Here is a 22958-nt window from a genome sequence, read left to right as displayed (position 1 = left end):
GTAACCAAAATCAATTCAACAATGGCAGGCCAGGCTAGCATGCCAAGAATGGACCATTTGGTATCAAATCTGATTATTAAATTAATAATTTAGTGATTTTATATTTTTTTAATATAAGATATTAAATATTAAAAATTAAAATGTCAGAAAATTTTGAGAAAAAAAAAAAAAATCATTGTCCAAAAATCAATTAAAATGTCAGTCTCGGCGCCTCAGGTCCCTGAAAACCTTTGTGCCTCAAAATTTCACAGAATTTGATGAAACTGAAAGAGACAAGCTACAACCACCGACCACCTAAACTCGGTTCCTCGCTCCACGCCTCACGCTCTTCTCTCCTACAGACCTCAACACTCGCCATTTCTGTGTCTTTCTACAACCTCGCACGTGTATCGAGAATTTCGCATGTTGTAACACTACTCCATTTCTCTTTGCTTTCATGCTAAGGAACCAAGGATTCTTCTTCTTCTTCTTCTTCTTCTTCTAATGTCAATCTTTTGTTTGTAACTGATTTTGCAGCCCATAATCTGAATTTGATGCCTTTCAAGGACGGTTATTCAACTGCTTGCCGTTTCGTCAGTAATTCCCGTGTGCTACGCTTTACAGAACTTTTTTGCTTATTCAAATTCCAACGTCTAAAGATAATACACGAGTGCAGTTTTTCAGTGAGAGAGAGTATGATCATTTCCTGCCACAAGAACATCAGCAAGTTCTAGCCTTTGGTGTTTGCAGGCCGCAGTTGGGGCGGTTTTTGAGATAGGTTTGTAATAAATTAGTCGAGATCTGGGTTGCTTCGAAGTCTATAGACAGATATGGAGCCTCCAAAAGGGTTTTTGGCTTCTTTGTGGAACCTTATTCGCTTTCTCCCTTTCTTCATTGGGCTTCTACTTCTGGGTACTACTAAAGGTTAGTGTTAATATCGATTCTGATTGATCTATTCCCTTTTTGTTTTTGGGTTTGTTTTGTTTCTTTCTTCTGGCTACTGCTCCTTTCTGAACAGTTCAGTCAACAAGGCTAATATGCTGTTTAGAAGGGCATTTTCTTATATCATGCTTGAATATAATTAGTACCTTTCCGTATTTATCATCTTTATATTTTAAATACTCTGCAAGTTAGCATTTGTCATATTAGTAAATAGAAATGATAATTATTGGGTTCATGCTTATAATGTTTTTTAAGGGGTGTACTTTCAGAAAATAAATGGGGTTTACTTTTTGGAATTCCAATCAGTAATTGCATTTGATTGGACTGTAGTCTAATTGAACTTATTGGGTGCCAAATTTTATGCACAGGTATCATTTTCTGCCCATTGGTATGCCTTATCATGGCAATTGGAAACTCTGCTATCATATTAGGTCTTTGGCCATTCCATAGTTTTTGGACGTATTATTCAATTATAAGGTGCTTTCCTGACCCAATATGAAACTGTATGTTTTGCCACCAATATCGTTTTGTAGCATTGGCTGATTCTCTTAGTTTCTCCAATGGGCAGAGCTAAACAATTAGGGCCACTTCTGAAGATTGTTCTCTGTGTATTTCTGCCAGTTCCCTTGATACTGTGGCCGGTTCTCAGCATTGTTGGAAGTATTGTGGGTGGTGCACTGTATGGTTTTCTTTCACCAGTATTTGCCACTTTTGATGCAGTTGGAGAAGGGAAGACTAAGGAGCTTTACCACTGTTTTGTTGTGCGTATTAATACCACCATATCTTTATGAGTTTATTATCTTTTTATTGTTCCCCTTTTTCTCCTCACATATGACAATTTCTCTGTTTCTACTTTTACAGGATGGAACTTGGGACACTGTTAAAAAGAGTTGCACTATTGTCCGTGATTTTGGAGATGTTTGTTATCATTCTTATTTATCATATATGGATGACCTACAACGACAACAACCTCCTGATAGGAAATATTATGAGATCAGGTTTTCCTCTATTTTCTTTTTTCCCTTTATTTAAGAAAACAAAAAAATGCTTCGATTCTGTTCTTATTCATCTCATTAACTCGTATAGTCCAATAAGGCCATTCCTTTACAACAATAAAGCAAGTGTGACCTTGATAATTCTCAGCAACCTGTATGTTGAACCACAGCAAGAGTTATTTTAGCCCTGAATCCAGGAATTAACTCCACTTCTGTGATGATCAAAGTAATATTACGCAGAAATTTAAGATCTTAAGTCATATTATAATAGGGTTTATCTTTTAATTTCAAACTTTCTTAACTAATTCACTACTCAAGTAACTGATTGTAATTGAATATGGAAGGATATATATATATATATATATATATATATATATGCTTTTTAGCTTGGGCTATCAACTGCACACTTAAAAATGTGAATTGATTCTTAGAAGTCATGCAGAGGTCCGAAGGATTTGATGCTTACTTAATGGTAGGAATGAGTTCACATCCAAAAGTCAACTGAACACCATGTCTGGATGGTCTGACGACCTTTCAGCTTTGAGAAAATAGTCTTTTACCTCTTCATGTATAATGCTGTCGCATTCTTTGATTGCAGTAATTAGCTCAGGTTGCACACCAATAACACCTAAAGTACGAGGTCAGAATGGTTGTGAAAGCAATATTTGTGATAGAATAGTTGCTTTAGAGGATTGAATAGAATAAATGCCAACCCATATACAAGACAAATTTAAATTTAAGGCAGCCTGTGTGTCCTCAAATTGCTCCCTGCTGAACCAAAAGTCCATTTTATTAAGCCATCTTTCTTTTAGAGCCAAGAGAGAGAACTGTTCCTGCTGAAAATCCCTTCTCCTTTCTCATTATAAAACCTGAAAAGCAGACAGAGAAATTCAATGGAATTTTTTTTTTTCTGTACATGAGATTATGCCCCTCAAAGCCCACAATTCATTTCAATCAACTCTGTGGCCACACATGAATTTCCTATGAAAGAATGAACTAGGTGCCGAAGTTATCAAGGTGAATACACCTCAATAGAATGTGTTGCACCAACTCAGTTGTGTCTTTATGAAGATAACATATATCAAACATGACATACCCTTTTATTTTGGAAGTTGTCAACGGTCAAGATGCTCCCAAATAAAAATAAGTTAACTTGAAAGGAACACGAGTCTTCTAAATTCTTTCCATCTGGAACTCACTTCTTCACTGGGGTCATCTTTTTGGACAATTCCAGTCATTGAACTTCACATAAAAGAAATTACTTGCTGTTGACCTTTCATCTTCTTTCTTTTTTTCATAAGTTACACTATATAACAAGCCATATGGGAATTATTTCACTTTTTCTATCTTCTTTTTGCAAATATATAACGACACTATATAACAGGCCATAAGAATTGGAGGAAGTCTATGATCCAATCTTGGATATTCCTCACAGAAATTACTCAGCATGTGACATAGTTAGAGAATGGAACACAATCACTCTATCTGCAGACGATAATTTAAATCTTAAGATATGGGAATTGGCCTTTCTAGCTGGAAATTTTGAAGCTGAAAACCAGGAACTTAATGATCAAGGAAAGAAACTTTATTTCGACTGATTTGCCCTTTCAGTACATTAGTTAAGTATGCCTTTGTTATTCCAGTCAGAGGTGGACACTGGTTTGCCTGCAATTTTAATCAATATTTTTGCAGATTGCTTTACCTTGCAGGTGCTATTATTGCTGGTTTACTTGGTGTCATGCTCGACTTTCCACTTATTTCATTTGTTGCCCTCTACAAAAGCCCATACATGCTCTTTAAGGGGTGGCATCGTCTGATTCATGACCTCATAGGACGGGAAGGCCCATTCTTGGAGACAATATGTGTACCATTTGCAGGTCTTGCTATCCTTCTCTGGCCATTGGCTGTTGTTGGAGCAGTTTTGGGCTCCATGGTATCCAGCATCTTCCTTGGTGCTTATGCAGGCGTGGTTGTTTATCAGGTCAAAATATTATATTTGTAGTGGTTTTAGTTTACTGCATTTTTTTTACATATATGTAATTCAAATTGAGCCATTATGCCTAAATGTTTATTTCAATAAAATGGAACATTATCATCTATTTGATTTTTCTTTTCATATTTTGACAATGAGACTTTTTAATTTGATTGAGTTTCAACAAATAAAATCACATAGGGAATTTGAATTAAGAAGGCAAATTCAATTAAATTTTTTTGTAGTTTCCAAACACCTGCTAGAGCAAATGTTGTGATAATCACATCACTTTCTTAACTTGTTTACCATTTTATTAGCCTTTTGGCATGAACTTGTGCTTAATTGCTACTTGCTAGGTATCTTACTTTCTTGCCCTGTTAAATGGGCCATAAACTTGCACGTGAATCCATTTTTAGCAATTCTACCTTTGCAGTTGGTTGCATCATGATAATTTTATCCAAGACTTCTTGAAATCATCTGAAATACAGAGAGTTCTGTCAATTCCCTCATGCACAAATTGCAGGCAACATATGATAACTGTTGATCCTGTGGGCTTTGGATTGCAGGATTCCTCATTTTGGTTCGGGCTTTGCTATATTGTCGCATCTTGGGCTATTTATGATGAATACAGCAATGACATCTTAGACATGTCAGAAGGATCTTGCTTTCCGAGGTTTTGTTTAGTTCTCAAATACTTTATGGTTGTGACATGGGTTTTATGGACTCTGACAAAGTTCCATAAATTTCTGATATCAATAGGCCGAAGTACCGAAAAGCTGAACTGACAAAGAGCACATCTCGTGCACCCTCTTTTTCAAGGCCTAGTTCTTTTCAAAATCGACTCAAGCGCACAGAGTCTCTTACACCTATGCTTGATCTAAAACCATTTGCGGTACATATGTTATATTTTCCTACTTGGCCTATTTTGTGAATGAAATTCTGCATTTTATTTTCTTCTATGTGATGATGCATTGTTTAGCCATACAGTTATGATTTCTGAATGTATCTACATTTAGACTTTAGCTAATAGTTTAGGTACTGAATAAAAATGTGTTTGCCTCTTGTTTAGGTGCTTGATGCCTTATTTAAGGAGTGTCAACGCCATGGGGAGCATTTTCTTTATGAAGGATTAATAACACCAAAAGACATTGAAGATGCCAAGGCTAACAAGGGTGGCACTGTGGTTAGCATTGGCTTGCCAGCTTATTGCCTTCTTCAGGCGCTCCTGCGCTCTGTGAAAGCCAATTCTGAGGGTATTTTGTTGAGTAAGTGAATGCTTTTCTTTGTTACCTCCCCTCCACCCTCTCCCTCTTTCTCTCCAATAGGGATTTAGTTATTGCTATTTCGTTTTTAAGTTCCTCATACTTGCTTCATTTATGTAGGCGACAATATGACTGAGTTGACAAGCTCAAACAAACCAAAAGAGGCCTTCTTTGATTGGTTTTTTAACCCCTTTATAATAATGAAAGACCAGATTAAAGTACTACACCTTTCCGATGAAGAAGAGGATTATCTCTGCAAACTAGTATTGTTGAACGGCGACCCCATGAAGTTGAAAAGTGTAAATATTGGTCCAGCACCAGATTCTGAACGTAAACGAGCTGAACTTGATGCACTAGCTCGAAGGTAACAAAGCAAAATTTTTAAACAATCCTCGAGTTCTCATAATGGTTTAATTTTATTTGTATTCCTGTTTTCTTTTATGCAGCTCATTTACCTTTCATCACTTCTATTTTTGACAATTCAGGCTTCAAGGGATTACTAAATCTGTATCAAGATATCCTACATCAAGACGTCATTTCCAAAATCTTGTCAAGACATTATCAGAAGATCTGGCGAAGAAGAATCGTGACAACAAGTCAAGCAATGCAACCCGAGCATTTTCAAGATCAAGAAGTGCCTTTGCTGTCTTCCAAAGATCTTTTAAAAATAGATCAAGCTACAATAGTTCTGATCAAACGTCACAAGCAGTTGAAAGGGATATGGAAATTGTATGACAATAGGTGTTAGTAGAGGAACAGAAACCATCTCATTTTTAATTTGTTTTTGCTAAGTGTAATTTATTATTTTAATCATCTTGGTTAATAGCTGCAATTTTTTTTATCTTCCTGTTGCTGACACCTTAGGAGAATAATGAAAGTCAATTGTATGAAAACAAGATTATGCAATTATGGTTTAGAATTGCTTGCACTCTCTAACTCACTCGCACACAGCAAAAATAATTAATTTGTCAAAACAATAACTATGAGGTCATTTTACCCAATTTTGAGTAAGGAAGACATAAAGCAGACCAAGTCAAAGAAAACTGTTGCCCTTAACCCCCCACTATCTCCATCTCCATTCTCCACTCTTCACTGCCATGTAACTGCCATTAACATGCTTATTAATCCTACAGCTTCTCACTTTGTTTTCCTTCAGAGCAATAGCAATAGCTTACTGTTTCACCATGACTACTACCAAGCTACTGCTTCTCATCTTCACCATCTTCTCTTCTCTTCACTACTTCTCTGTCTCTTCCTTCGAGTACCAAGTTGGCGGCAACAAAGGTTGGGTTGTTCCTCCTGCAAATGACACCAGAATCTACAATTACTGGGCCTCCGAGAACCGCTTCCAAGTCGGCGACACCGTCAGTAAGTTCATTAAATGATATTAAACACATTGTTTTTATGTATTTAGGTGCTTCACTTCTTCTTTCATTTCTTGTTTCTGTTCAGGGTTTAGGTACAAGAAGGATTCTGTCATGGAAGTAACTGAAGAAGAGTACAAGAAGTGCAACTCTAGTCACCCCAGTTTCTTCTCCAACACAGGGAATACAGTTTACAAGCTTGACCATTCAGGCCCTTTCTACTTCGTTAGTGGAGTTTCTGGGCACTGCGAGAAGGGACAAAAGATCATCATCAAGGTTATGGCTCCTGAAGAGGATTATCCTTTGCATGGTGGTGGCAAGAAGTCTGCAGGTTCTCGTCCCGCAGTTCTACCTCTTGGTGGATCCGAACTGGCTGCTTGTCTTCAACTTGTTCTGTCTTATGTTGCTTCTCGTGTCTTCTACTAGGTTTCTTAATTTGTCTGTTAATTTATGTTGTTTGTTTTTTGCTTCTGTTCCCAGTTTGAAGTTTAGGTGTCCTCAAATCTTTATTTAATCGTCTGTTTGCAGATTTTTAGCTTAATTACCCCCCTTAATGAACATTTATATTTGAATATGGGATTTATTTCTGGTTAATTAGTTTTTAATGTTTTAATTATTGGATAAGCATTGGTAAAGCCATGCAAAATGTATAAAACAAAGACTATCATCATCAATCAGCAGCGAATAATAGAGTTAGCGGAGCTGAACAAAAGTTCTATGAAATTACATGAACATTAGAAAAGGTTAATCGCAGTTATATATGTTTTATGAACAATTGTTCATTTCCTAGATTATTATAAGAAAATACTGAGGGACATGAAACAAAGCAGTTAAATAAAGATTAGATGGAAGAGGTAAGGATGTAATCAGCATTCGATCCCTGCAGTGAATCTGAAACGAAAGCTTCAAACTTTCATAGCTCAATTGTCAAATTACAATCTTTCTTTTTTCATCTCCAATGTATCACAGATTCAGAAACAGCAAAACCATTTCTTCTGCAGCCAAAAAAATTACCAAGAATCAGAAATTTTGTGTTTTTCTTTAAAAGTGAAGCTATAGATTCATAGAAAAATGTCATACTGCAGTTGGGTCCTGATAATTTTCTTCAGGTTTATGCAGATTATTGTTTCTCTGTGAGGCAGCTCCTGCCCCTCCTGTTGCATTGGATTTTTTCTCATCTCTGGCTTTGCTAAATATTACAGTAAATCCTTCAGCAGATGCAGGATTATTCACATCCCATTCTCCAAATTTCGGCAAAGGCCGACCCTTATCCTGCTGCAGATCAAAAAAACACCAACCAATGTAAGCACAATCTGATTAATAAGTATTGCTGGCCACCATTCAAGAAGGTGATATTATGGAATGAAAATCATATAAAAAAATGAAACAGAACAATAATTACAAAACGAATGAGAGATAAATGAAGAAAAGAGAAGATTATACATAATAATATTACGTACAGTCGACATGAAGGATTTATTGCAGCAACTCCTAGAAAAGAAAAAGAGAATAGAAAAAGAAGATTGAAGAGAAAAAGGAGGAGAGAAAAGAGAGATGGAAAATAAGCAGGAAGAGTGAGACAAAGAATAGAAAGAGAGAGAGGGGAGGAGGGGAGCGAGTATAAAGGGATAGGTTAATAGAGGTTAAGAGATGTTAATTATCGCTCATTCTTTCATGACCTAATACACCTAACCAACTTACCACATTTCCTATATATCATCATTTTCTTTAATCCATACCTTAATTACTGGCTAAAACCATCTTTTAATCTCTCAACTTTGTACAAAGAGTCCCTTAATACTTTTATCTTTTGTTGCATTCCATTTGATATTAAAAATTATAATGACATCGATTACTAAAAAATTATTTCATATTAATGCTCGCCTTTGCATATTTTTTCATTATTATATTAAAAAAAAAACTAAAAACGTACAAAAAAAAATGTGAAAATCTCAATAAACCAAATGAACTCGAATTGAAATAAATGGTTTTAGAAAACTACATAGTGGTTATGAATTATAAAAATAGAAAAATCGACTTTTCGGTTTGAATTTTAGATTAAAGCATTAAAAATCATACTTAACCTAACTCAAACCAAATATATATATATATATATATATATATATATATATATATATATATATATATATATATATATATATATATATATATATATATATATATATTATAAGCCAAAATTATAACACCTCTAATTTTTAAATTAATTATTTTATGGGTAGATAATAATATTTTATTTTATTTAAATTTTTGGGGAATTATTTGAAATTTTTCGAATTTTTGAAATCGGGTTCGATTTTCTGAAAATATAGAACTTTGATGATTTTTAAAAATTTATTTAAAGACCACGTGACAAAACTAAAAATATATTTAGACTTTACGAATTTTTCTGAGTTTTATGGAATTTTTTCGAAATTTTTGGGCCTCATTTTTTATCCCAGGGCAAAGTAAAAATTCAATTTATAGAACTGACCGAATCGAACAGGATCGGATCAGACCGGTCGAATCGGACCGACCCATTTTCTTTTTCTTTCTTCTTCTTTGCGTGCCCCCGACACTCTCCCTCTCTCTAGCGTTTTTTCTCTCCTCCCCAACCTGTCACGCCGCCAGCCTCCCACTTTCCTACAAGCACACCTCCAGCCTCCTTTCCTCGCCATTGCCTCTGAAGTGCTAGAAAAATGAGCCCAAAGACGCTTACGCGCGTAGGGCGCCGTTTCGTCTTTCCGGGCCGATCGGCCACCAATCGGACCAGACTTGTCCCAAAACACTTCTACACCTTGAGAGCTTTCTATAGACACCAAGAACACCAAAATCCATTGAGCGGTTTGTCCAATTTTTGTCTGAGAAATTTTAGCCCATTTTGACTTTCTAACTAGATTTTTCGAAAATCGTAAACTCCACCAAAAATTCGAGGGTACCAGAGTGCTTCACTCGTCGAGAGCTTCGCGGCAATACCCATTTCAAATTTTCTCGACACCGTTTTTCGATGGGTCCCTTGAGATTTCACAGTGCTTTTTCAAGCATTAAATGAGCTTAGAAAATTCTGTAAAAATTATATATTAACCCTCGTGTTGTGGGCTTCGCGTAGGTACCTTCAATTGGTGAAAATTCAACAGTTGCTCAGGTCCGCAATTTCGGGCCAGGTAGATAGACTACCGAAAAAGTCTTCGAATTGGGTCGAGGTTATAGGCTACCCCACCATTTTCAGACGTCCCGGACACGTCTCCAGGGTCGGAATTGACATAGGTAAACCCGAACCCTCATTTTTCTTAATTATTTAGTGCTTAATTTCGATTAAAAATCTATAAAATATTCGTGGTAGGTTAGAAATATATAATTCCTTTTGAGTTAGCTCTATAATATTGCTAAGGATCGCGGGACAAAGTCTTAGAATTTTTAGAGCTCATTTGGGTATTTTTTGCAAAAGGGGTAATTGTAGGGATTAAATTATAATTTTTCAAATTATGGTTGTTGACTGTTTAGATGGGCCTAGGAGAGGCCACGTGATGTGATTGAGTTGTGGATGTATAACTTGTGGATATAGAAATGCATTTTAAACCCTTTTTTTAGGTTGGGTAGGTCTTAGGTATAGGAGAGACTCTACTGGATTTTCGGTACGACCTAGGGTGTTTTTGGTCTTTTCCAAGCTTGTATCAAGTCAAATATATTAAATAATTGCAATGAAATTTGTCAGGTGAGCCGGGACAGCCTTTCTCCTCCGCCCAGCCACAGCAGTGACCGTGGTTAAGTCTGTAAGTAAAATATTAATTTTAATTATAATTTCGATATTATTATATGTTCAAGCATGCCCATGCATCACTTTTAAATATGTATCTATGTAGTTAATACTATGCACGTTTTATATTGCATTCATAATTAATGAAGTGCAATGGATGTTGTTTGTGGTAATTTGAAGCAGTGTGCGTCCGTTGGCGTGCATGTGGTATGGTATTGATTATGGACAGGACGGGTAGACACGGCTTGAGAAACACTCGTTGGGACCCGGTTCTTTATGGATAAGTCAAGGTAGACACGGCTTGAGAGACACTCGCTGGGACCCCGCATTTGGTTTATTAAGTGAAAGTCCGGCTTGAGAGACACTCGCTGGCAGAGGTTGGCTTAAGAGAGCTGTATAGGGGATCAACTCCCATATATGTACTGTTTGAACAGTTTTGGTGTGTGAGTGCTCCAAATTGCCTTTTTACTGTTATGATATGGTTTGTATAAAATTTATGATGATGTTGCATTCCATTCCTTAGGATGCATTAGCTTTAGATAGCTATAGAAATTATGGTTAAAATTAGTATTTTACTCTCTGAGTTGAACGCTCACTCCTGTTCATCTATTTTTTCAAGCTACAGGAGGATTACTTGTTGTGACTAGCCTGCTCTTCTTCTTCGCAGGTCAATTAATAGTATTTGATGTATTTTGTATAATTGAGTTAAATTTTAGACTCCGCATGTGTTAGGAGTATTTTAAATTAATTTGGGTCTGTAATATAATATAGTGTTGAATTTATAAGATTATTAATTGCATGCATGACTGGATTGGATGAGGGAGCTGAGCTTCCATTAGATTTTTGATATTATGAGCATGTGGAGGGTGAGCTGAGCTCCCCAATTTATTTTATATTGTGTTTACAGGTTGGACGAGTCAAAAACTCTCTGTTGAATGATCCATTTTATGGCCGGATTCTGTTTAGTCGAATTCTTGAAATTGGGCCCAAATGGGCCTTAGGATTGGGTTGAGGAATAGTTAGGCTTACTACGGACCTCGGGGGCTTTAGGCTGGCCCAGGTCCTATTGCCGGTCCGGCCCATAGGTTGGGTCATGACAAATGTGGTATCAGAGCTTAGGCTCCAGATTCATAGGGAATATATGTCTAAAGTGTTGGGAAGAGTCTAATAGGAGTCACATGCGGAGAATAGGGTCCACATTCATCCTTGCATTGTCATCTTTGCTTCTAGTTTCTGATTTATATAATTGTGTGTAAATATGAGTCTATAGAGCTATGTAACATGCTCTTTTAAATTTTTGTGGGCTAATGCTGCTGAATTTCAGGAAAATGCGTAGAAGCAGAAGAGATGCCACTGCACCAAAATAGGATGTGCCAGACGAGGTGTCGACATTGGATGAGGCGCCTGCCCCAAGGAGGCGGGGTAGGAGACCTAGAGCTGCTCAAGTAGAAGAGTAGCCACCACCAGTTTAGGAACAATCTTTTATGGCCCAGGGTCCCATGGACCCAATGGCAGCTATCTTAACAGGATTGTAGAGAACCATCAATATGATGGTACAATATATGGTCCACCCTCCACAATAGCAGCAGCCCACCGCACCAAGAGGGGAACCTTACAAACAAATAATTAATTACAAGAAGTTGGTGCCTGGTACTTATGATGTATCGGATGATGCCTATCGGTTTTTGGATTCCTGCAAACAGGTAGGGATGGAGTTACAGTTGACTGATTAGAGGCTTATAGAGTGTGTACAGCATGTATTGGGGCCAGTGCCAAGACAGTGGATGATAGACTACGTACTACCTCGTATTGAGGGATTATCATGGACCCAGTTTGTGGAACTGTTCATTAACAGGTTTGTGCAAGAAAGCTTCAGAGATCAAAAGCAGTTGGCCTTTGAGGCCTTAAGGCAGAATGACAGATCCGTAGATGAATATGCTACAGAATTTTTGGAACTGAGTAGATATGCCCCCATAGTAGTGGCTACAAAAAGTATGAAGGTAAAGAGGTTCCTAAAGGGGCTGGACAGGAGGTATACAAACGTGGCCATGATATATGATCAGTCTTTTGATGTGGTAGTTGATCGAGCCCGACAGATTGAGATTAATTATACAGGAGATGACAGTGAAAGGGCAAAGAAGAATAGAGCAAAAGGTTCTTCAAGTGTTCCCTATGTGGGTACCACAGATAGCGGAGGCCAAAGTCACTACAGAGGAAGGGGTAGAAACAAAAAGAAGGGTGGTTTTAAACAAAAATCTCGAGGATTGCACAGTGCGGATCCAGGCGGTGGTCACGATTCGGGTTATAGCGATTGGTGCAGTTAAGGATCTTCCTTGGCACCTTGCACGCAGTGTGGAAGAGGATATTCAGGACCTTGTATGATGGGTTCAAAAGTATGTTTCTGGTGTGGCCAGAAGGGTCACTTTACTAGAGAATGTCCAGTGTTCAGCGAGCTACAGATGGGGTCACAAGGTTCTATTGCAAATGTTCCTCGTCAATTGTATGCTAGTGCTTCCAGCATCGCAGGGAGTTAGTTCTGTAACACCCCTATTTGTATAGCCTGGTATATTTCACTGTTCCGGTGACCGGTGTCGGTCCGGACAATTAAGGGGATTAGAACCATACTTAAGATAACTAGAGAAACCATAAACACAAATAATTAGTAATGTTCAATTAGTTAAGTATAAATAAGAAAAAGCGAGTAAAGAAGTTAAACGAGCCGAGAGTCACGATGGGTGACCTTCTAGGAATGATCGAAGTCGTTTCAAACTCAAATTTCAACAGTAAAGTGACGCTGCGGTCCTTAGGACCCTTATGAACACAGTGGAAAAGAGAAAATCACGAAAAATAACTGTTAAGCCAGTCAAATAATTAGGTCAGGGAGCCGGAAGAAATATGGAATTAATTGCAAACCGGGTTGAACCGGCAATGGGCAATTTGGTCAATTGACCCCGAGAGCTGACTCCTGACCTAACTGTCAAATAAAATCGGAGAAAAGAAAATTTAGGAATCGAAAATTAAATTAAAGAACTAATAGAAAAATAGAAAAAAAAAAAGAAAAAAAATGAAAAAGTAAAAAGGTGATGACATCATGCATGACCTCATGCATGATGTCATAAAAGAATCAATTAAATTGAATTATTAAATTTGGATTTTGTGGTCTTCCATAAGCAAAATTAATAAAAGAAAACAAAAGAAAAAAAAATAGAAAAATCTCTTCTTCTTCTCCTTGGTGCCGCCTCACTTCTTCCCTCTCATCTCCATGAAAAACTCTCCATTAAAGCTTGCACTCAAGCTTTAATTTGTTCACTCAACCTTAATAAATCCCCTAAAAACCTTGTTAGACTTTGCAATCTCAACTTAAGAACAAGAAAGAAAGAAGAAAGAAGGAGAACAATTGAAGATTTGGTGTTTAAGTTGAGGTTAATATGTTAACTTGTCATTTTTCCATTTTAAATGCTTAATTGGTTGTTGAAATGAGCTTGGAATTAATGAAATGAAAACAAATATGGGGAGGATCAAACTGAATTTTCGGGCAGCTTGAGAGGAGTATTATTTGCATGAATTTGATGGGTTTGAATGAGTTATGGACCTCCCTTAGTTGAATGATTATAGTTGGGAACTTTGAAATTGCTAATAGTAATTAAGTAGTGAGATTAGGGTTTGGATGTAACACCCCTGATTTTATATATTATTATTGGGCTTCGTGTAGGTATCCTCAATTCGGAAATTCGGCTGATTGGCCAAGATTCTGTGAAATTCCGCTACACGAAAAGTCTCCGAATTGGACCGAGGTTTTGGCTAGCCCCCATTGTCAGACGTCCCAAGCGCGTTCCCGAAGTCGGAATCGGCAAAGGTAAACCCGAACCTTGTTTTTACGTAATTTTCTAGTGCTTAAATAGGATTAAAAATCCGTAAAATATTCGTGGTAGCTTAGAAAATTACGATTCTTTTTGCAATAGCTTAGTAATATTGCTAAGGACCGCGGGGCAAAGTTTTATAATTTTTAGAGCTTGTTTGGGCAATTTTTGCAAAAATGATCAATTATAAGGACTAAATTGAAATTTTTCCATATTGTGATGAATGATTGATTTTATGGGCCCAGGATGGGCTGTGTGATGTGATTGAGTTGTGGATATATGGATTGTGGATATAGAAGTGTGTTTTGAGCCCTTTTGCAGGTTGGGTAGGTCCTAGGTAGAGGGGAGACTCTGCCGGATTTTCGGCATGACTTAGGACGTATTTGGTCTTTTCTTTATTTGTATTGAGTCATTTGTGTTAAATAAATGTAATGTAATTGTCAGGTGAGCCGGGACAGCCTTCTTCCTCCGCCCAGCCGACACAGTTATTGTCGTCAAGTCTGTTAGTAATATATTAATTTTAATTATAATTTCGATATTATTATATGTTCAGCATGCCCATGCATCACTTATATGCATATATTTATGTAGTTAAACTCTAGGCACGATTTATGTTGCATTCATAACTGTTAATGTGCCATGAGTGTTGTTGTGGTAATTTGGAGCAGTGTGCGTGCGTTGGCGTGCGTGTGATGTGGTGTGGACTATGGATAGGACGGGGTAGTCACGGCTTGAGTTCTTCGCTGGGACCCGTTCCTTCGAGGGGTAGTCACGGCTTGAGTTCTTCGCTGGGACCCTCGATTTGGTTTATTAAGCGAAAGTCCGGCTTGAGTTCTTGGCACTGAGTTGGATCTAAGAGAGTCAGTATAGGATCGGCTCCCAATATATTATGATTGATGCTACGAGTGCGTGAGTGCTCCAAATTACCTTTTGATGCTATGATGTGAATATGATGTTGATGTTGCATTTCACGCTACAGGTGCATTAGTTACGAGATAGTTATAGAGATTATGGTTAAAATTGATATTTTACTCTCTCGAGTCGACGCTCACTCCTGTTCAAAAATTTTTACAGGCCACAGGAGGATATTTTTTTTGAGATTAACCTGCTTTCTCCCTCGCAGGTCGATTACTACTGTTTGTATAAACTTGTTAAATCTTAGAATTTCCGCATGTGTTAGAAATGTTTATTTGATTTGGGTGCAAAACTAAATTATTATTTTTGGACCTGTAAACTTAAATGTGCTATGCATGTTTGATGGATTGGATGAGGGAGCTGAGCTCCCATTTATTTTATGTTGATGAGTATGTGGAGGGTGAGCTGAGCTCCCCAATTGACTATATATTGTGTTTACAGGTCGGGTGAGTCGAAAACTCCCCGTTGGAAAGTCCATTTTATGGCCGGACTCTGTCCGTTTGTTTTCTTGAATTTGGGCCCAATGGGCCTTAGAATTGGGTAAATGAACAGTTAAGGCTTACTACGAGCCTCGGGGGCTTTAGGCTGGCCTAGGTCCTAGTGCCGGTCCGGCCCATAGGTTGGGTCGTGACAGATGTGGTATCAGAGCTTAGGCTCCAGATTCATAGGGAAAAATTATCTAAGTGTTGGGAAGAGTCTACTAGGAGTCACATGCGGAGTATAGGATTCTGTTTCGTCTTTTCCTGTAATTCTTTGTTTCTAGATTCTACGTTATACCTCGGGAAGTATAAGATTACCTCAGTTAGTGTCTTGATTTTCGTGGAGTACACAGAAATGTGAAATAGAGTTGGTAGACATGTGAGGTTCATCATGAGGATACGTACTCCAAGAAATGCTATGTTTCTGTCTGTATGGGTTTAAATGGTGTGCCCATTTCGTGCAAGGCACGAGTACATAAACGTGAGTCTTGAAAGTACAATTGCCCTAGATAAGGATGAGGATACCACTGCAGGCAGTCATCAGTGGATGACCCCGTCAGAATAAGTTTATGATAATAGAAGATTCGAGAGAGATAAGAAATTAAGAGGCCTAGTCGGTCCGGACGTATCGTAGTAACTATACAATGTTCTCGATGTCTGCTCTGTAAGCTGCAGATTACAGTACCGACATGAGATTATTGTATAGAGCTGCGTGCATCCCCGTGGTGCTCCATAATGAGGGTGTTTGCGGGTGGCTTCTGTTTTGGTACAATTATGCCAGAACAGAGTTCTATATCTGCAGAGGAGTTGGGAACTCCTGGTTAAGAGTCTAGAGCTAGAATATCGAAGGTCACGGTTGGGTGGTAACTAGAGTTAGTGACTCGATTACCCTAGCATGAGCTAGAGTTACTGATGAAGAGTTGCCATCGGACTGCAGGTTTGGACTAGTTGCAAAGTAAAGTTGATACCTATAGAGTGAGACCATCTAGTCTTGGTATGGAATTTTGGATGGTTTTTGCGAGCGATAGACGTTTTGCTTAGAACTTAGTGAGAATAGAATACCTTGTGTGTATTAGCAAGGTGTAAAGTGCAACCCTACTACCTAGGGAAGGTCGAAACTATGAATTGATGATTCACAGAGATATGATATGATAGGAGAGTCATTAATTTGACATGGTTTGGGCAAGGTGGTAAATGTAGTACCTTTGATGCAGCAAGTTAGGGTGTAGTCCTATCTTTCGGAAGGGATCGAAAGTTATTACTAATAATGGTGACCAACCAAATAGTCGGATGGGATGTAGAATGTGGTAGAGAGTAGTTGGTCAGTATCCTGCAGATGATACAAGTTCCATTATAGGAATCATATATTAGCAGATCATGATGGATGTATATCCTTTGAATTTGATGACGGGTTTTGGTACCCTTTATCTTAAGTTTTGTATAGTTTATTTAACATTGAAAATAATAATAATAATAACAAATAAATAAAATTACTGCAGAATCAGTTCTCGAGGTAGTAAGGGTATTATGTAAGCTAAGAATATAAATCATACAAAAAAAAGTATGACTGTAATTTCCTGAGTTCCTTTCTAACTTCATATCGTTCAAAACAATAGTATAATCTAATTATAATAGTGTCAAGAGTAATAAATTAGCAAAGATAAATTATAGAAGGCCAATGGATAGAGAAAGTGCAGAATGAAAGTTTGGACAATTGATTGCAGATGCAATATAATCTAAATGCTAGTGGAAGTACTAGCTAGAGTGGTCAAAGGACCAAATCTGAGTAGCATAGACATGTGATAACGTGGTAGAAACTCAAAGATATAGTTTGTGCACAATTTGTCATGTTAGGAAGAAGAATGGAACTAGGGATAGAATAGTTAAGTTCTATTTTGGGTAAGACAAAGGAGATAAACGGAAGGACAACCTGAAGAGCGCATAATAAAAGGAACAAAGTTAAGATATAGGGTAGGCTAAGTGTTATTCTTGGCAAGGTGAATGACAAGGATGGAAAACCCAAAATGGGACCACATTAGTGAGAATAGTGATGGAGGTATGGAATAACATAATAATGAGTAAATGCTAGAAGGTGTGCGATGGTATTGCGGACTACCTAATTAGGTAGAGAAAACGAAGTTAGTAAGTAGTAAGTTGAATAAAGGTCAATCTAAGGGATCAAATAGGTATGATGAGTGGAAAGAATTATAGATAATGACACATAAGCGTTAGGTTAGACTTTTGAGATAGTGAGAAGGTAGTTAGAGGTTCGTTATGAATGTTAGGCAAACATTTTTAGTGTGATCAACCGAATCACTTTGCAAAGGAAGCAATAACGATAACAACAAAGAGGAGTAGAACGAAAAGTGACAAGTCTGGGTGGTTATAAATCACTAGAAAGTTCAAGGATCAAATTAATGACCATAGATAAGGGTGGAATTGGTGTTGGAAGAATTTATTAGTGAGAGAAATCTTTCAGGAATCAACAAAAGTTAATGGCACAATATAAACGATGATAGATATGAATCATTGGTCGAGTATAAGTAAAGTTAATAAATTATAAAATATTATGTCAGGAAGGACAATGGTATGGTAAAGTGTTCATGCAGATGATATCTTATAGGTAGAGCACAATTGTGCTAAGAGATGATGAAATTTGAAGAGAAATACCAAGAAACATAGGTTAAACGTTATTATATGGACAATTGGCGTAGTTGAATATAAGAGGATATTTTTCTTTCTTTTCAAGTTTAGCTTGTGCTTTTGGTTTTAGAAGGTTATATAAGGAGTAAACTGAGTCAAGGAGACCTAGTTATTGAGAGTTTGGTAGGCACAAATTCATACATAATTTCCTGATATGAGAATGACAGTAAGTGCATACCTAGTATTAAGTATGAAAGGACGAACAGAGTAATGACATGAGTTAAATTGAGTTAGCTACTAAGGCTTGCAACTGCTTTTAAACTATGAGTTGGAGGAAATACTAATTGTGGATGAGTTTCAATAGATGAAATTATTGCTAATGGGTAATTTGAGGTTGAAGTTTGGAAAGTTGTGGGCAGTATATGTGATTATATTAAGGAGAATAAACACGTGAGGTATCTTATTTAGAATTAAGGCATGACACACATTTCCCACAGCCGTGTTAGTTCAGATGGAACTTATAGTTTCTGAAGCTCCTATCCATCCAGGATGAGCAATTTCCTACTAAGGCTGGTAGGGAATGATAATGTTCTGATAGTTAAGTTGGGAAAGGGGTTACAAAAACGAATTTTCTATGGTTAATTATAAGTGTTACAAAAGGTGAAGAATGTGCTGGTAGCAGAAAATCGTAAGGTTAGAATTCCCGAAGTAATGGAACTAGTAATCAAGATAAGACTAAGAAATAAAAAGAAAGTTAAAGTTGATGATGGGATAGACATCTTCGAAGGAAAAGGTGTAAGGATGAGATAGGACTAAAATTAAGGAATAAGTACAGCAGGTTGAAAAGATACCAACAATACCAAAAATAGGAAAAGGGAAGTGGATAAGATGCAAAGGACAGGAAGAGAGCTCGATAGAGTCAGTTATAATAATGAGGATAAGGAGTGTCTAACCACTGCCCCTGTGTTAACACTACCTATGAGCGGTGAAGGATACACCGTGTACTGTGACGCCTTCAGAGTTGGCCTAAGGTGTGTTTTGATGCGGAATGGAAAAGTAGTGGCTTATGCTTCAAGGCAGCTGAAGAGGCATGAGCAGAACTATCCCACCCATGATTTGGAAATGGCGGCTGTATTCTTTGCACTAAAAATCTGGAGACACTACCTGTATGGTGAAGTGTGCGAGATATACACCGACCATAAGAGTTTGAAGTACATCTTCCAACAGAGGGATTTAAACTTGAGGCAGAGGAGATGGATGAAGCTTCTGGAAGACTATGATTGCCCCATCCAGTACCACCCTGGGAAGGCCAATGTAGTAGCAGATGCTTTAAGCAGAAAATCTTCTGGCAGTTTGGCGCACATTTCAGCAGAGAAGAGACTGTTGATTCAGGAGGTACATGAGTTGATGGATCAAGGTTTAATCCTAGATCTTTCAGATGATGGGGTATTGTTGGCTCACTTTTCAGTGAGGCCAGACTTGAGGGACAGAGTTAGAGTTTCCCAGCACAGAGATCAACAATTGATGAAGATCATAGAAAGAGTACAGCAAGGTGAAGGTGGTGAGTTTGGGTTTGCCAATGATGGCGCCCTAGTGCAAGGTTCTAGGATATGTGTGCCCGATGTGGACAACCTCAGGAATGAAATCATGCGAGGCACACTATACATCAGACAAGATCCACCTGTGTTCCACCAAGATGTACCATGATGTGAAAGATAGCTATTGGTGGAATGGCATGAAGAGAGACATAGCCGACTTTGTGTCCAAGTGCTTGACTTGTCAGAAGGTGAAGTTTGAACACCAGAGACCGTCAAGGAAGCTGCAAGAGCTCCCTATCCCAGAATGGAAGTGGGAAATGAGTACTATGGATTTTGTGACTGGGTTGCCTCGTACCACGCGAGGATATGATTCGATATGGGTAATTGTAGACCGCTTGACCAAATCAGCTCACTTCTTACTAGAAGACTACATACTGTGGCACAAGTATGCGGCTCTACATTCGAGAAATAGTCGATTGCATGGAGTTCCGGCCCATAATATCTCATGAGGGTCCCGATCACTTCTCGGTTTTGGAGAAAGTTGCAGGTGGCACTTGGCACACTGTTGAACTTCAGTACGGCTTGCCACCCTCAGACAGACGGACATTCAGAAAGGACGATCCAAACACTGGAAGAATTGCTTCGCATTAGTGTTTTGGATTTTGGAGGTCAATGGTATGAGCTAGCTTTAGTGGAGTTTGCCTACAACAACGATTATCACAAAGATAGGGTTGGCACCCTATGAGGCACTATATGGAAGAAAGTGTAGGTCTCCTCTGTGTTGGACGAAATGGGGAAGCAAGGGTGCATGATGTAGACCTAGTGCAAGACACTTCAGAGGTAGTTCCTTTAATCGTGGAACGATCGATGACCTTTCAAGAGATGTAAAAGTTATGCGGACCCGACGGAGGATGTGGAGTTTGCGATGGCGACTATGTATTCTGAAGGTATCTCCAATGAAGGAGTCATGAGATTCGGAAAGAAGGGCAAGTTGGCACCTCAGTATATCGGACATTTTGAGGTTACGGATAGAGTTGGAGCAGTTGCCTACCGGTTGGAGCTACCACCCAACCTCTCTCACGTTCATCCCGTGTTTCACATCTCCATGCTCAGAAATACATTCCGATCCTTCTTATGTACTGCAGCCGGATGTGATAGAGCTAAAAGAGAATTTGACATTTGAGGAGCAGCCTGTAGCCATAGTGGACTACCAAGTGAGACAGCTGAGATCAAAACAGATCCCTATGGTTAAGGTTTTGTGGAGGAGTCAGTCCGTGAAAGAGTGCACTGGAGTCGAGCGGACATGCGTAGCAAGTACCCCTATCTGTTCAATGTATAATCATGTGCTTTATTCTGCCTTGTGTAAAAATTCGAGGACGAATTTTCTGTAAGGGGGGAAGAATGTAACACCCCTGATTTTATATATTATTATTGGGCTTCGTGTAGGTATCCTCAATTCGCGGAAATTCGACGATTGACCGTTCAGTGAAATTAGCCCGATGCACCGCACTGGAAAAGTCTCGAATTGGACCGAGGTTTTGGCTAGCCCCATTGTCAGACGTCCCAAGCGCGTTCCCGAAGTCGGAATCGGCAAAGGTAAACCCGAACCTTGTTTTTACGTAATTTTCTAGTGCTTAAATAGGATTAAAAATCCGTAAAATATTCGTGGTAGCTTAGAAAATTACGATTCTTTTTGCAATAGCTTAGTAATATTGCTAAGGACAAGGGCAAAGTTTTATAATTTTTAGATCTTGTTTGGGCAATTTTTTGAAAATTTGATTTATTATAAGGAGTATATTGAAATTTTTCCTTATTGTGATGAATGATTGATTTTATGGGCCCGTGGATGGGCTGTGTGATGTGATTGAGTTGTGGATATATGGATTGTGGATATAGAAGTGTGTTTTGAGCCCTTTTGCAGGTTGGGTAGGTCCTAGGTAGAGGGGAGACTCTGCCGGATTTTCTGCATGACTTAGGACGTATTTGGTCTTTTCTTTATTTGTATTGAGTCATTTGTGTTAAATAAATGTAATGTAATTGTCGTGAGTGATGACCTTCTTCCTCCGCCCACCGCCACGTGATTGTCGTCAAGTCCGTGAGTAAAATATTAATTTTAATTATAATTTCGATATTATTATATGTTCAAGATGCCCATGCATCACTTATATGCATATATTTATGTAGTTAAACTCTAGGCACGATTTATGTTGCATTCATAATCATAATGTGCCATGAGTGTTGTTGTGGTAATTTGGAGCAGTGTGCGTGCGTTGGCGTGCGTGTGATGTGGTGTGGACTATGGATAGGACGGGGTAGTCACGGCTTGAGTTCTTCGCTGGGACCCGTTCCTTCGAGGGGTAGTCACGGCTTGAGTTCTTATTTGGGACCTCGATTTGGTTTATTGCGAAAGTCCGCTTGAGTTCTTCACGGCACTGTGTTGGATCTAAGAGAGCTGTATAGGGGATCAGCTCCCAATATATTATGATTGATGCTACAGGGTGCGTGAGTGCTCCAAATTACCTTTTTGATGCTATGATGTGAATATGATGTTGATGTTGCATTTCACGCTACAGGGTGCATTAGTTACAGATAGTTATAGAGATTATGGTTAAAATTGATATTTTACTCTCTGAGTCGAACGCTCACTCCTGTTCAAAAATTTTTACAGGCCACAGGAGGATATTTTTTTTGAGGTTAACCTGCTTTCTCCCTCGCAGGTCGATTACTACTGTTTGTATAAACTTGTTAAATCTTAGAATTTCCGCATGTGTTAGAAATGTTTATTTGATTTGGGTCTGTAAACTAAATTATTATTTTTGGACCTGTAAACTTAAATGTGCTATGCATGTTTGATGGATTGGATGAGGGAGCTGAGCTCCCATTTATTTTATGTTGATGAGTATGTGGAGGGTGAGCTGAGCTCCCCAATTGACTATATATTGTGTTTACAGGTCGGGTGAGTCGAAAACTCCCCGTTGGAAAGTCCATTTTATGGCCGGACTCTGTCCGTTTGTTTTCTTGAATTTGGGCCCAATGGGCCTTAGAATTGGGTAAATGAACAGTTAAGGCTTACTACGGGCCTCGGGGGCTTTAGGCTGGCCCAGGTCCTAGTGCCGGTCCGGCCCATAGGTTGGGTCGTGACATTGGAGGCCTAGAGTTTTGAGGCAAATTTTGGAGAAATGCTTAAATGATGACTTTGACCTATTGTGAAGTGAAAAATGGTCAATAATGACCAAAGGAGATGTGTGGGAATTG

General features: G+C 38.3%; 3 protein-coding genes across 4 annotated transcripts; 2 read left to right on the top strand and 1 right to left on the bottom strand.

The window, feature by feature from the left end:
- The first annotated feature begins 202 nt into the window (after window positions 1-202).
- LOC110656598 (uncharacterized membrane protein At3g27390) lies at window positions 203-5971 on the top strand. 2 transcript variants are annotated; one of them, XM_058136159.1, is made up of 11 exons: window positions 203-404; window positions 546-903; window positions 1290-1398; window positions 1490-1682; window positions 1783-1919; window positions 3609-3897; window positions 4455-4561; window positions 4648-4780; window positions 4958-5153; window positions 5271-5514; window positions 5636-5971. In XM_058136159.1, exons 2-11 carry the CDS (start codon window positions 810-812, stop codon window positions 5883-5885), a joined length of 1752 nt encoding a protein of 583 aa, XP_057992142.1. In that variant the 5' UTR covers window positions 203-404; window positions 546-809; the 3' UTR covers window positions 5886-5971. The 2 variants fall into 2 exon arrangements, with proteins under 2 accessions (XP_057992142.1, XP_021669151.2); XM_021813459.2 differs by having other exon boundaries at window positions 517-903.
- A 240-nt stretch (window positions 5972-6211) lies between these two features.
- On the top strand, window positions 6212-7088 carry LOC110656599 (early nodulin-like protein 21). Its single transcript, XM_021813460.2, has 2 exons — window positions 6212-6518; window positions 6603-7088. The coding sequence occupies exons 1-2, from the start codon at window positions 6335-6337 to the stop codon at window positions 6938-6940; spliced, it is 522 nt and encodes a 173-aa protein (XP_021669152.2). The 5' UTR covers window positions 6212-6334; the 3' UTR covers window positions 6941-7088.
- A 114-nt stretch (window positions 7089-7202) lies between these two features.
- LOC110656531 (protein NOI4-like) lies at window positions 7203-8134 on the bottom strand. The gene is made up of 3 exons (XM_021813357.2): window positions 7975-8134; window positions 7595-7789; window positions 7203-7509 (listed from the first exon to the last, which is right to left on the bottom strand). Exons 1-3 carry the CDS (start codon window positions 7981-7983, stop codon window positions 7486-7488), a joined length of 228 nt encoding a protein of 75 aa, XP_021669049.1. The 5' UTR covers window positions 7984-8134; the 3' UTR covers window positions 7203-7485.
- Between the last annotated feature and the right edge of the window lie 14824 nt (window positions 8135-22958).

Source organism: Hevea brasiliensis, chromosome 15, assembly GCF_030052815.1.
Source record: "Hevea brasiliensis isolate MT/VB/25A 57/8 chromosome 15, ASM3005281v1, whole genome shotgun sequence".
NCBI classification, from domain to species: Eukaryota; Viridiplantae; Streptophyta; class Magnoliopsida; order Malpighiales; family Euphorbiaceae; genus Hevea; species Hevea brasiliensis.
The sequence above is the reverse complement of the archived record's forward strand: the minus strand, read 5'-3'. Positions and strand labels throughout refer to the sequence as shown.

Coding starts and splice junctions, on each gene's coding strand:
- LOC110656598 (XM_058136159.1), top strand. CDS start 810: ATGGAGCCTCCAAAAGGGTTTTTGGCTTCTTTGTGGAACCTTATTCGC. Junction 1,683..1,782: donor AGCTTTACCACTGTTTTGTT/GTGCGTATTAAT, acceptor CTACTTTTACAG/GATGGAACTTGGGACACTGT. Junction 4,562..4,647: donor GAAGGATCTTGCTTTCCGAG/GTTTTGTTTAGT, acceptor TGATATCAATAG/GCCGAAGTACCGAAAAGCTG.
- LOC110656531 (XM_021813357.2), bottom strand. Junction 7,510..7,594: donor ATTATCAGGACCCAACTGCA/GTATGACATTTT, acceptor TTTTGGCTGCAG/AAGAAATGGTTTTGCTGTTT.
- LOC110656599 (XM_021813460.2), top strand. CDS start 6,335: ATGACTACTACCAAGCTACTGCTTCTCATCTTCACCATCTTCTCTTCT. Junction 6,519..6,602: donor CCAAGTCGGCGACACCGTCA/GTAAGTTCATTA, acceptor GTTTCTGTTCAG/GGTTTAGGTACAAGAAGGAT.